Raw genomic sequence first — 15,366 nt, forward strand, 5'->3', positions numbered from 1 at the left:
CATATGTCTGCTTTTGTGCCAATACCAGACTGTTTTGATTACGTAGCTTTGTAGTATTGTCTGAAGTCTGAGAAGGTTATGCCTCCAGCTTTGTTCTTTTTCCTCAGGATTGCTTTGGCAATTCTGGGTCTTTTATGGTTCCATACAAATTTTAGGACTACTTGTTTTGGTTTTGTGAAAAATGTCATGAGTAATTTGATAGGGATTGCATTAAATCTGTAGATTGCTTTGGGTAGTATGGCCATTTTAACAATATTAATTCTTCCAATCCAAGAGCATGGGATATCTTTCCATTTCTTTGAATCATCTCCAATTTCCTTTATTAACGTTTTATAGTTTTCAGCATATTCTTTCACCGCCTTGTCAGGTTTATTCCTAAGTATTTTATTTTATTTTTTGATGTGATTTTAAAGGGACTGTTTTCTTACTTTCCCCTTCTGATATTTCATTGTTAGTGTAAAGAAAGAAATGCAATGTTAATCGTGTATCCTGCTACCTTGCTGAATTGGTTTATCAGGTCTAATTAGTTTCTGTGTGGAGTCTTTAGGGTTTTCTATATCATGTCATCTGCATATAATGACAATTTTACTCAGAGCTCCTTTCTATGTGCTAGATTGGATGCCACCGAATTCATGAATCACTGAATAAAGCCAATAAGAGCTTTTAAATTTACTCAGTTGAATTTTGTTAACAGTTTAAAATCTGCACAAAAGTGAAGTGTCATTAATTTTTCTATATCACACTATTTCCATTTTGAATGATTCAAACTTGTATTAAATAAGACTGATGTATTTTATACCCGAGAAAATCTAATGGAAAGGTCATTGCCCAAAACAGCTTTAAGTACATCTAAAGGATACGTGTGTGTATACATGCTTCAAAAATCATAGAGCAATACTTCCCAAAGGGTAGAATGACAGTTCTGCAGGATGTTAACTGGTATTTTGTAGAAAATGAGTTTCATGGTCAAATAAATTTGGGAAATACTGGACTAAACAAAGTTAAAAGGTTTCCTGTGAATTCTGAAGACAGAAAACTCACCTTTCTCCCTAAACATATATTATATATATATCATTCATTCATTCACTCATTCATTCATTTTTGTGGATCAAAATATAAAATTCACTTTGAAAAATACTGCTTTTATCAGGATGGCTCTTAGAGCACAAGCTCCCAAGGGTATGAGGGAAAAAAATGGCAAAAGAGAAAAGAGGTATATAATTGGACAGCCTGTTAATTTGTATTATTTTAACTTAAGAACTGCCTATAACACCTTCTTTGAAATGTAATAATTATATACCAATAGAATTATAGCTAATATTTATTGAATATTTGTTATGTGCCAGGCATTATACAAAGTACTTGCTGTATATTTTCTCATTTAATCCTAAAAACAACCCTATGAGTTAGGAACTAGTATCACCAGTTTTACAGGTGAGGAAAATGAGCATTAGTTATAATTCTCTCAGGGTTATACATTTAACAAATGGAAGGAGCTGGGAGCTAAACCTAACTCAATCTGGTTTCCTAGCTCAAGCGCCCTAACCACAATATTATATAAATAGAAACAGTTTTTAAAAAACAGCTTTAAAAAAAATTCAGTCTCTCCTGATAATATTTTAGAAAGTAAGTTGGGACACTTTTCATTATGTCACTTTACAGTGCCTTGAAAAATCTGGTACTACAATCCATGAAGATCCACCAACTAGACTTGTTAGCATCTAAAATTTAAAGCAATTTTATAAATGTTTATAATGGAGTATATACTGGGTTAAAACTGGTGGAATTAGATCTTATGAATTCCTTCTTAAAGAGTACTCCTAACATGATAGAATATCTTTCTAAAAAGTGAAATCTTGGCTTATATACTTAGTTACTGAAAATCAGGGTAATTTCACAGTGCTAAAATAACATACCAAGAATACCTATGCATATAAAATTATTTCTTCCAGTGCTAACACCAAACACAATTTTGGGGGCATAAAAAATTGAATTTACATTTATGTAGAATAATTCCTTACTTGAGCAAAAGTACGTTTAGATTTAGTTATTTTAAAGAGAAATGCTTAAGTATTTCTTCTGTGTATTTGAGTACTGGTACAAGTCAAATTCTGAGAATCTAGTCTTGTTTGGGCATTTAAATGTCAGCTAACATTTCCCCAATAAACTAGTAACTCAATTTTCTTCAGAAAATATCTAGTTCTGGGGCTTCCCTGGTGGCGCAGTGGTTGAGAGTCCACCTGCCGATGCAGGGGACGCGGGTTCGTGCCCCGGTCCGGGAAGATCCCACATGCCGCGGAGCGGCTGGGCCCGTGAGCCATGGCCGCTGAGCCTGCGCATCCGGAGCCTGTGCTCCGCAACGGGAGAGGCCACAACAGTGAGAGGCCCGCGTACTGCAAAAAAGAAAATATCTAGTTCTATTTTCTCAGTGGGTCAAAGTGTTATAAAAAAGAATTCTAAATGGCATCATTTGTATATGTAATATTACCATATATTACCCCAGGAAACAAAAACCAGTATCACAGTTAACAAAAACCACAGCAAGTCACTTTTTTAAAACCACGAGTCAGAATTATGTAAAAGTTATATATATAGAGAAACACCAGAGACAATAACCTCAATTTTTAAAAACTTTATACTTAACTGAATGATTCTTTAATATTTTAATGTACACTTCAGAATGAAAGAAATCTGTAAGTATGTTCTAGTTGAAGTTCTTGGGTTCAAAGTTGAAGAGTAAGTGGAAACTAAGACCACGTCTAGAGATGCCTTTTATTTTTTATAATTTACATGGGGAAGCAGAAAAAAAGCCCTTGACTTCAAGCAGATTTCCTGAGTCCCAGCTCTGTTTTGAGCTAGCTGTAACCTTGTTCAAGTCGCTTAAAACTGCTGACCTCTGCTGTAAAAGGAGGGCGTGAGATGATTTCTAAAATCTATTTTGGCTTTAAAATTCAGTGATTCTAAACAGAGTTTACTGACTTCAAAAGATAGTACAAATATTTACGGAAAATGCACAACTCTTGTAGACAGGTTAAGAAAAACTGCACTACTAAGTTAATCATCAGTGCTTCTTTATTCTTACCCTAACATACAGGAGAGCAGCAAGGGCCAGTAGAGCAGAGTATGACCGTTCTCAAAACTTTTCAGCTTCAGTTTCTTTTTTTGAGGGGTGGGGTGGGGGTAGAATGGGTAATAATAATCAGTAATTAATAAGTAAATAAAAATAAATAAATGAAGGCATGCAAAAGAGAAGAAGCAACGATCATAACTTAACAATATTAACAATCTGCTGAAAGGGTGTCTTGAGTCTTACGTGAACCAAAGGGCAATTTTCTCTATTGAAAAATATGCATGCCTGGCTCTGAGTGTGGCTTTCTGCAGCAACTTTGGCATTTCAGACCAGGCTATAGTTTCCTCATCAATCCAGCTGTGAACTTGCCAAGCTGCTCACAGGCAGCTTTTCCATCTCTTGGAAAACTGGATGACTGCATGAATGAATCCTTTGTTGTCCCAGGCCTCTAACTCTAGCCTGGAGATGGAAAATGCTAATGATCATACCTACGCTGCAGGCTGAAGGTAACATCGCCCAACAATACACAACATGAGAGGAGGATATGGGCCCCATTTTTACCATTATATTCCAGAAGTCCTGGTGTGGGCAAATGGACCCACTGTTAAGTGGTATAACTTCCTGGCTACATTTGATGGGTCACCAATCTACAAGGCATCTTCAGGTAAGGGTCAGTGGGTAATTCCAAGGGAGGACGGTTAGACTGATCTTCTGATGGTAGAGAAATGCAAGGAAATCTGGCTTCAACTCCAGAGAAAGGGTGTACAAAAAAGAGAAGAAACTGAGGATGATGAACAATATGGGGTCTGAGTCATCTTTACTTGGAGCTGTGCTCAAAGGCCCACCAGTGAGGAGGGCTATAAAATCTACAGCAGATTATGATACAGCACAGCGACCACTCAACTATTCCCTCAATTTAGATGCACCAACAACTCTGTTCAAATACTTCAAAAGATGTTACTGACTAGCAGCTTACTCTGCCTTTATAAGCTTCTTTTTTCATTCAAAAACCACTCAGTAAATGTCCATTGTGTATCATTGGGAGTAATAAGAGGAGGGCAAGTAATAGATCCTGCCCTCAGGGAAAGTATGATCCAATAGGTTGGCAGAATATGTGCACAAATATAAATCTTGTATCTGAAGATCACTCACCAAAGCTTATCTACTTCAAATACCTCGGCTATTTACGCCTGCTGGCATTTGGAAAATATCTAAACATACAGGAACTGAGGTCCTTTCTTCTCCGCAGGCAGGCTCAGCGATAATCAAGCCTCTGCAGACCCAGCTGGGAGCCGCCTGACTGCTATCTCTCTTGCTAATGCACACTATGGGACCAAATGGCTGTCAAAACAATCTCTCATCTTAAGAGTACGAGAAGCATCTAGCCCAATGTTAAAATCAATTTCTAAAATATATTTTGAAAATAAAACTCCAGATTTCATTGCTTATTTCTCATTTTTATGTCAGAAATCCTTTCTTTTTGTTCTCCCCATCAACAAGATGGGACTATCCAACATAAACAAGATCTATTAAAATACAGCTGTAGCTCACAATAATAAAAAGCGCAAATAAACGACATCAACCAGGACAGCTGATATAAAAAGACGGTAAAAGCGATTATCTCGATAACTATTTAAACAAGTAATCTCCAAAGCTTTTCTAATTTATTCTCACTACAATTCCGTCAGGTAGGAATTAGTACCTTCATTTGATAGGTGAGGAAACTGAAACTTGGGGGGTAAAATGATTTTATTCAAGATATAGTTATTGCAATAAGGATGAAAAATCTTTGACTCTGATCTCCTTATTTTACTCATCCAATCAGCTGTCAAATTCTGTTTATTCTATCTTCATAATTTCTCTTCAATTCACTTCCTCCTGTATATAATCACTGCAACCCCTCATCCAGAACCCCATTATCAACTCCAACCATAAGACCCTTTCCTAACCAGTCTTCCTGCTCCTCTACTATCTTGTACATGCAAGAGATTAATCTTCTGAAGCACAATTCTGCTCACTTCCATTTCCTGCTCAAATACCTTTAATAAAGTAATTTCTCAGCCAGGCATTCAAATGTTCTTCCCCATTTGTACTCTCAAGGGACCTTTCTCCCACCTATTTCCCACTAGTCTCCACCAAGCACCCAAGCTTCAACCAAACAGAAACCCATGCTTTTATTCAAAGACATTTTGATCTTTCCCATCTCTCCAACTTTGCTTTGAGAAATGACTTTCCTAATTCTTCCCACCACCATCTAAACATGTCTGAATTCTAGTCACTCACAATACAAGGCCCAGATCAATGCCATCTTCACCAAGCAGCTCACTTCTCTCTCCTCAGACCTCCCATGGCACACCTGTATCTTCTTTCATTTTTTTTCCCCAAGAAATATTTACTGAGTAACTATTAAGTGCCAGGTACTATGACAAGTCGGGGAATGCAAAAGAAGCTTACAGTTTAGTTAGGGAGACAGAAGTGAACAAAAAACATCATACCTCGTAAGTTCCACAAAAGGTGGTCAGCTCAGAAGTCTACCTGAGCCTAAATGAAGGATACATGAATTTGGCTTTGCCTAGGAAAGTCAAGCAGGGCTTCCCAGCAGAGCTAACACTTGGACTGAGCGGGAAAAGATGCACAAGCATCTGCTCAGAGGACCAGTGCATATATTCACGATCACTTCCATTGAGTTGGAGATGGGGAGTCAGAGTGGCAGACTGGAGAGTAAAGACTTTGAATTCCCCAAGTAGAAAAACAATAACATACCACAAAGGGCTATTTTATGAGCCACAATAAAATAGTGTTTGTGGAATCAAGCTTTCAACTGAAAAGTGTTATACAAATTTAAGATATCATTTATTTATAAATAACAATGCTTCTTATCTACCTTTTGAATTTAATTGGCTACAGGAATTACCAGACTCTTTTTATGAAACATATAAGTAGAAGGTAAAGGTTTAACAGAATAATTTATATGGTTGTCAAATCTAGGTAGGTTTTACAATATACTGCTCTACTTACTGCTCGATTGCTCTCTAAACACACACCACCTCCCCTGAGAAACACACACCCACACACAACTTCCAAAGGTAAAATGGCTTAAGAGCAGTAGATTCACACTCACAATTAAAATGGACACTTAAAAATATAAGAAGTATCGGGCTTCCCTGGTGGCGCAGTGGTTGAGAGTCCGCCTGCTGATGCAGGGGACACGGGTTCGTGCCCCGGTCCAGGAAGATCCCACATGCCGCAGAGCGGCTGGGCCCATGAGCCATGGCCGCTGAGCCTGTGCATCTGGAGCCTGTGCTCTGCAACGGGAGAGGCCACAACAGTGAGAGGCCCGCATACCGCAAAAAAAAAAAAAAAAAAAAAGTATCTTCAACCAGAGCTTCCTAATAATTTCCCATTTTATTGTTAGCAACTTCCTAAAATGACAGAACTTGTGTTCTGTTTGCAGGCACAACTCAAGGATTTTCCAGTTTCTCCTCAGCACCAATAAATTCACAATCTATTCATAAGGATTCCTAATCTTATTTCAATACATCTTTAGAAACTCAAATTGGTCAATATAATGCAAAATTATATACTGAATAGTTTCTAATATGGATGAAGAACAGAAGTCTTAACTGTATATATTTATATTAAGGAACAGAGCTCGCCGTTAATACTGTCATTAGAGACACATAATCCAGGAATCTGAAACAATGGGAAACGGTGGCAATACGGAAAAAAAGAGAAAGAGAAATAAATGGGCAGTGGTGAGGAGAGGTGCAGTACAAACGACCATGAAGTGATTCAAGGAAGGGACTTCTGGCTCTGATGGCATGAAGAGGTCAGTGAATCCTCTCCTCAAAACAATAAGAAAACTTGTCAGTCATTTCATGGTCCTGGAAATCAATCAGAGGCAGATAATAAATAGAGAAGTTTCTTGAAAAGTTGCTAGAGCTTTAGAGTAAAACATGAAGGAGTCTACAAACTTATTGCCTGGGCCTACTCCAACTCACTAACCCCACCCTCTAATCCTCAGCTCTTCTGGGAGAGCTCATTAGGATAGGGCTGGGCCACAAAACCCAGCAGCTTTGCTGCCAGAGGGGGCGGACTCCACTTGGGGTACTGGGGTGGGGGGCGCAGTAGAAAACCACAGACTTGTCCGCTAAAGTGGCACACTTGGTGGGAACCTAACAGGGGAAATATAGTTCTTCTAGCTTGAGGCTGTGGTCTGATTGGGGTGAGTGGTGGATCAGCTAGAAATCTGAAGGGAAGATCCTGGAAATGAGAGAATAGTAGAATAACTAGATATGATCTCCTCACATCCCTGGCTGACTGTGAACATATGCGGATGAGCAGGGGAGACATAAAAGGGCCCAACAGAAAGAAAAAGCCAAGGCATACTTGAGAACTGGCTGTACTGTGAAATGCACTTCCCAACCCAAAACCAGATCAGCAGAGGGTGGAAGCTTTCCACACTCCAGGTACTTAATTAAGCACAACTTATGCCCAAATCACTGGCTGACCAATAGGCTATGGAGACACAGGGGTGACTCCCAGTCAGGCTAAAAAGTAAAAACGAGAATGAAAATCACTAAGCAGACACATCAGTGGCTGCACACCACAGAGGAGCCCACAGTTTAAGTACAGGCAAACTATTTAAAACTCACACATATATACTCACCTACACCTCTCAAAAACAAAAACAAAACCAAAAAACTTTAGAGTTGTTAAAATATATTACTAAAATGTCTAATTTACTAAAAAGTTACAAGACATGCAAAGAAACAGGAAAAGTGTGGCCCCAACTCAAGAAAACAAGCAGTAACTAGAAACAGGCTCTGAGGAGGACTGGATGTTAGAGTCTGCAGGTGACTTCAAAGTAACAATTACAAATGTATTCAAAGAATTAAAGGAAATACGATGACAAGTAAGGAATCTCAATAGAGATACAGAAATCCTAAATGAAAATTCCAGAGTTGAAAAGTACATTAACTAAAATAAGAATTCACTAGATGGGCTTAATAGCCGATTTGATATGGCAGAAAAAAGAAAGAGTAAACTGAAACAGATCAACAGAAATTATCCAATCAAAAGAATGGAAAGAAGACTGAAGAAAAATGAGCAGAACCTTAGATTCTGTTTAGATTCAGCTTAAAAACAAACAAACAGAATCTGAACCTGTGGGGAACAAGCATCCCCATTACTTGTAGCAAAAGTCCCAGGAGGAGGAACAAAAGGAAAGAACAAATATTTGAAAAAATTACGTTCAAAAACTTCCTAATTTTGATGGAAAACAATCTACAGACCTCAAAATCTCAATGCACTCCACGTATGATAAAACAAAGAGATTTATCCTAGACATATCAGCGTCAAACTGCTCAAAGCCAAAGACAAACAAAAAAATCTTGAAGACAGCAAGAGAAAAACAACTCATCACATACAGGGGAACAACAACAGGATTAACAACTGACTTCTCATCAGAGGCCAGAGTGCTGAGGAGTTGGGGCAAAAATGTCAACCAAGGATTCTACAGCTAGCCTTCAAAAATGAAGACAAAATAAAGGTATTCTAGGTAAACAAAAACAGAAAATTTGTTTCAAGCAGAACTAGTCTACAGAAATACTAAAAGATGTGCTACCAGCTGAAAGGAAATGACATTGGAAAATAACTCAAATCCATAGGAAGCTAAGAAAATCACTGGAAATGGTAAATTTCTTTAAAAATAGAAGATTTTTAAAGTAGTAACTGTAATACTATAGCACTTCATATATATATATGAAGTGCTCTCTCTCTCTTTCTCTCTCTCTCTCTCTATATATATATATATGACAATAACAGCACAAAGGATGATGAGGGATAGAGCTATATTGGATCAAAGCTGCTATATTTTACCAGAATAACACACACACACACACACACACACACACACACACAAATATACACACAGCCATCAGCAGGTTGTGATAACTCAAAGATGTAATCCTTGATCAAGAACTAAGAAAATACATAAATAACACAAATAAATAACTAATTTAAAAAATCACAAAAGGATTTAGAAGGTACAGAAAGAATTATTTAACATAAATCAGTAAAGAAGGAACAATAAAGGACATAAGACATATAAAAACAAATAGTAAAATGGCAGACATAAATCCACACACATTAACAACTACATTAAATGTAAAGAGACTAAATGCTCTGATAAAAAGGCAATAATTTTCAGACTGGAAAAAGAAGTAAGATCCAGATGTTATGTTTTTTACAAGAGACACATCTTAGATTCAAAGAGTTTGAAACAAAATGAAGGAAAAAGATGTCATGCAAATAGTAATCATGAGAAAGTTCAAGTAGTTATATTAATATCACACGAAATAGACTTAAGACAAGAAATATTAATAGAGACAAAGAGGGACATTTCATATTGATAAAAGGCCCAACTGGTTAGGAACATTCTGTAGGACAGACCACCTACTAAGCCATAAAACAAGTCTCACTAAGTTTAAAAAGACTCAAATCATACAAAGAATATTCTCTGAGCACAAAGGGATTAAAGAAAAAAACTTGAGACATCCTCAAACATTGGGAAATTAAACAACACACGTCTATGTAAACCAAGATCAAAGAAGAAATCAAAGGAAACATTTAAAAATATCTTGAACTGAATGAAAATGAAAACACAATATATCACATTTTATGGGATGCAGCTAAAGGGAAACTTAAAGGGAAAGGTATAGCTTTAAACACATATTAGAAAGGATAAAATTCTAACATCAGTGATACAATTGCAAGTCAAGAAGCTAGGAAAATAAAGACCAAATCAAACCCAAAGCAAGTAGAAGGAAGGAAGTAGTAAAGATCAGAACGGAAATCAGCGACATATAAACACAACAGATTTTTGAAAAGCTCAATGAAATCAAAAGCTGGTTTTCTGGAACAAGCTGCAAAATCAATAAACCTTAGCTAGACTGACCAAGAAAAAAAGAAGACGTAATTACCAAAATCAAGAATGAAAGAGGGGATATCACTACAGACGCTAAAGAAATTACAGAAAATGGGATTATTATTATGAGTAACTTTATACCAAAAGAATAATTAAGATGAAATAGAAAAATTCCTAGGAAAACACCAATTACCAAAATTGACTTAACAAGAAATAGAAAATAGAAGAAAGAAAAGACTGATAACTAGTAAAGAAATAGACTTAGTCATTAAAATACCTTGATAAAGCCTCTGATTTATGTATTTTATTCTTTCTTTTTCCTTCTTTTCCAGCAGTTCTGTTAAGTCTGTGAGTTCATAATCATTTGAAGTGATCTGTATGATGTGATAACACACCTATTGTTAATTGATGACACTTCCTTTACTTGCTTACTAAGTAGTAAGAGATGAAGTCAAAGAGGTAGGCTGGGGCCAGGGATTAGTAAACCAAGTACAGAGTCTGGATTTTATTCTGTTAGGAAACCATTAGAGTCCAGCGGGAAATTAGCATTATTTTCATTAAAAAAAAAAAGTATCTTGGCTGCTATGTGATAAGTTAGGCAACAGTAATACAGAAAATAAGTGAAGAGGTTTGGACTAGAGTGGTGACGATGATGATAAACACCTCACGTGTATTCAACTCTTTTAAGTCTCCTAAAAGCCACTTGAAGTAGGTGCTATTCATTTTACAGATGAGCAAGCCAAGGCAGAGAGATTAAATAACTGGCCAAAGGTCATACTGCTAAGTAGGAGTCACATTAGGACTCAGGCCCAAAAACTCTGGCAGAAGTGCTGAGCTCTTAATCATGCACACTTAAGACTATGGTCTTAGGATGAAGAGAAAGAGGCTGAAGTTAAGAAAATGTTCTAGAGTTATGGGGACCAAGACTTGCTAATGGACTGGATGTAGAGATGAAGGAAATAAAGAAATAATGACTCGTAGGTTTTGCCTGAGCAACTAGGTGAATTCAGTAGTATAATTATACAACAGAGAGAGCATATGAAATAGGAGGGAAAGGGGTCCTAGGACTCAGCCCTGGAGCACCACAACATTTAAAAGCTGAACAGAGAAAGAGGAACCAACAAAAGAGACCAAGAAAGAGCTTCTAGTGCTTAGGAGGGAAACAGGGAGCGTCATGAAAGCCAACAACTAAGTATTTCAAGGAGGAGGGGGGAGGCAATGTGTAGAATGCTGCTGACAGATTCTGTACGATGAGGACAGAGAAGGGACCATGAGATTCTGCAAAACGAAGGTTACCTGTGAAGCTGAAAAGAGCAGCATCCTGCTAAGTTAACTCCCATCACTGTACTTACCTTGTTGTACTGTCTGTCCCATCTCTAGACTGTAAGCTCCTGGGCAATGACCGTGAGTTTTATGCTAAATCCTTATCTTCTAATTACAATGCTTAGAGTAGAACTGAAATTACATAAGCGCTATGTAATGTAATGTAAATGCAAAACTATTTCAAAGGGTTTTCTGGTGTGATGATTAAAAAGAAGATTTCAATACGACCAACGACGACAACACGCCGCCTTCTGCTCGCCACCTCATCACTCACATACCGTCAGAGATCCGTTCTGTGTGCTGGGTGAGTTGCTGCTCTGCTCCCCGTGGGCTTGCGTGCTTCCATAGAGGGTCAGGTTATGCTCACTGGTCTGGCCGGCATAGTCCTGAGTGTGTGGCACTCCGTATTCTGTGGGAATCCCATTTTGCGGAGGTGGTGGAAATGGGATGGTAGTAAAAGGCTGAACCATTGCGTCAGGAGTTGTTGTTGGCTCCTGGTTACCCTAGAACAAATAGAGAAAGAGAAAATAAGGAGAAAAATTGACTTTAAATTCTCATCATATAATTATTTTTAAGGTGAGTGAACAAAATTCCCTGAATATTCTCTCATTGCTCAGGTAAAATGGAACACTTACTTACTGCCTCAGGATTAGGGGAAATACTGCTATATGTATACTTATAGGTGTATGTATGGAGACACACAAACACACCCAACTTCGGTCTATTTGTGGTTTCTAGACAGGTCCGTGATCATATTAAAGTTGACTAGTTGCCAAAGGGCCAAAGATCTTCCTTTACACCAAAAAATTTTAAATGCCAGGAAACTTCTCACAGAAGATAAATTACAAGAGTTGAAATTCATTTGGACCATTAGTATTTTCCTTAGAACACTCTCTATCCCTTTAGTGATTCTTAGGGGAAAACAAATCAATTTCACTAAATTACAATTCATAGCAATAGGCAGAATGACAGTATAAATTAACTTCTCAAAACCAGACAATATAGACCTCTAGATTTTAAGAACACAGAGTTCAGCAGAAATCATATTATTAAAAAAATTAACCTTTGGATTTCAAGGTAGAGATTTATTTAAGTCTTGGCTACTAGGTTAATAAAAAATAAACCAACAAAAAACCCTTTCCTTAAATTAGAAGTAGACAAAAAAATTCCCCAGACAAAAAAATTTCTCATAATTACTGCTAGCATTACAAGGCTAGCAGGATACCTCTCCACATGACATCCATTCCCAGATGTTTACTTGGGATCCAGCGTGATACATGCAATATCACTAAACATACAGTAACTACAGGAAATTGTTAGAAGCCATTTTGGCTCCACAGCCCCTGTCTTACTTCTGTTCAGTCTAAGTTCAGATACAAAAGAGGAGTTTAAACCTTGTGTAAGAGATTTCATAAAGCCCTTTCTTCTCAACAACTGACCTCCTGACCTCCCATTCTATTCCAAAAAAGGCAGAGCCCTTATTTTACTAAAGATATACAAGTCTGCAAAGTCTGGAGCCACTGTTCTTCTGCAAGTAGTTGGCAGAGATGGTCAAATGCTTAAAAATGTTAGCATTTTGATAGGTTTCCCCTTCCCCTATATTTTATTTATTTATTTATTTATTTATTTATTATTATTTTTTGCGGTACGCGGGCCTCTCACTGTTGTGGCCTCTCCCGTTGCGGAGCACAGGCTCCGGACGCGCAGGCTCAGCGGCCATGGCTCACGGGCCCAGCCGCTCCGCGGCATGTGGGATCTTCCCGGACCGGGGCACGAACCCGTGTCCCCTGCATCGGCAGGCGGACTCGCAACCACTGCGCCACCAGGGAAGCCCCCCCCCCCCTATATTTTAGATATCAAATCATTAGGGATCAAAGAAAATCCTCCGAGTCATGAGCATCACTTCCTTCAAACCAGGAAGTAATTATTCTTCTTTCTTTCTCACTCCCGGTTATCCTTTCTCCCCCTCAATTTAAGAAGGGATTCTCTACCCACTGAGAGTTGCAGGAAACAGAACTTCAGCAGCACTGTCTAAACATCATCCCAGGTTTTCAACATTAACTTAATGGCCATTAATAAACTCATATTGTCGCAAACAAAATGAATTGGAGAAAGATCTCACAATATTTTTAAAGGAAGGTTCAACCATCATTACGACAATCTGCATAAAATAAAACAGAACAAATGTACAAAGGCTGTTATAAATAGAGAAATATATAATCATAGATTGGAAAGCTGGATATTCTTAAGATGACCATGCATCCCAAACCCCACAAACACAATCAAAATCTCAGCAGGTATTTTTGCATAAATTGACAAGCTGTTATTAAAATTTATATAGAAATGCAAAGGACCTAGAATAGTCACAACAATTCTGAAAAAGAACACAAACTACCTGAGTTCAAGACTTATAAAGTGATGGTAATCAAAACAGTGTGGTACTGGCTTAAAGACAGACAATAGATAAATGAGATAGAAAAGAATCCAGAGATAGACATAAACATTTACAGCGAATATTTAGGCATCAAGTCAATTCAATGGGCGGAAGGAAAGACTTTTTAATAAGTGAAAAACTGAATACCCAATGGAAAAAAATAAACCTCAACTCTCAACCTGCATATGCAAAAAAAAAAATTAAAATATAACTACTAAAACTATGAAAATATTAGAAATATTAGGAATATTACTGCGGTGGGGAGGATTCTTAAGTATGATAGGAAACCTACAAACCAGAAAAAAAAAAAAAGATTTGGTTACGGAAGTTAGGAAGGAAAGAAGAGAGGATGGGAAGGAGGGGAAGATTTTAAAGTCAAAAGAAAAACCAACTGGAGAAAATAGCTGCAAAGGTAAGACAGACACACTGGTTACCATCACTAAGTCAAGAGTAAGTTATTCAAACTGATGAGAAACACACAAATCAACAAAAAAAGAGGCAAAGAATATAACTGAACAATTCACAGAAGATGAAATACAAATGGCTGTATGATAAAAGTGCTTAATCTCATTAACAAATTGAAATACATATTAACCATAAGTCCAATTTTTTGTAATCAAATCACAAAAATATTAAAAACTTTTACTGACATATAATTGACATATACATTTAGCTCTCCATATCTGTGGGTTCTGCAGCATGGATTCAAATGACCACAGATTGAAAAATATTAGGAAAAAAAATTCCAGAAAGTAAAACTTGAATTTGCCATAGTCCAGCTATTAAATTGTATTTACAACTATTTACAGAGCATTTACATTGTCTTAGGTATTATAAGTAATCTAGACATGATTTAAAGTATATGGGAGGATGTGCACAGGTTATATGTAAATACTATGCCATTTATACAAAGGACTTGAGCATCCGTGGATTTTGGTATCTGCAGTGGGTCCTGGAACCAATCCCCTGTGGATACGGAGGGACAATTCTATAATAAACTGCAGCTATTTATTCATAGTGTACAATTTGGTAAGTTCTGAAATACATATGTACACTCATGAAATCATCAGCACAATCAAAACAGTGAACATATCTCTCCAAAATCCCCCAAAGTTTCCTCGTGCTCCTAATAAGTACATATTACTTTTGTAATAAAGCCTACAAAGTATTTTTTATATAAAAGAGAATGACGAAAAATGAAAAATGTAACCAGTAAGAGGAAGCGGAAGCTTCATATGCTGAAGCACTGAATTATTGTGCTGTTCTTAAGAAAATGGTAGTGACATTATCTAGAGACAAAAAGGCTTGTCTTTCATTTTAAAGTTATACAGCATCAAAATTCAGGCTGTCTCTGGTGTCTAAGAATCACGTCTACATGGTACTAAGGATTGCTTTACATAAAAATCCTTCCCTTTATTTAGTTCTTAAAAATTATGCTAGCAAGACCTTAAATTTTTACCCATAATTTTTCAGGGAAAAAATCATTCTTGTTACTCATCACTAAATAAGTTCTTTTCATGATCTCAAGGTCAGGGTATTGTAAATGATTTCTCCTTAGCTATTCTGGGTGTCCTAAGAAGGAAATAAAATAATTCTCTTCCTTCTCTTTCA

General features: G+C 37.1%; 1 protein-coding gene across 17 annotated transcripts in view; it reads right to left on the minus strand.

The window, feature by feature from the left end:
• Positions 1 to 15,366, minus strand: part of RBFOX2 (RNA binding fox-1 homolog 2) — a 262,326-nt gene that overhangs the window by 53,389 nt on the left and 193,571 nt on the right. For all 17 annotated transcript variants that reach the window (XM_027107502.1, XM_027107503.1, XM_027107501.1 and 14 more), the window contains one exon: positions 11,600 to 11,824. In XM_027107502.1, coding sequence (XP_026963303.1) covers positions 11,600 to 11,824 — 225 coding nt within the window. The remainder of the gene's footprint in view (positions 1 to 11,599; positions 11,825 to 15,366) is intronic.

This window comes from Aethalodelphis obliquidens, unplaced genomic scaffold (genome assembly GCF_003676395.1).
Source record: "Aethalodelphis obliquidens isolate GAN/ISIS:26980383/991018 unplaced genomic scaffold, ASM367639v1 scaffold8, whole genome shotgun sequence".
Classification (NCBI taxonomy): domain Eukaryota; kingdom Metazoa; phylum Chordata; class Mammalia; order Artiodactyla; family Delphinidae; genus Aethalodelphis; species Aethalodelphis obliquidens.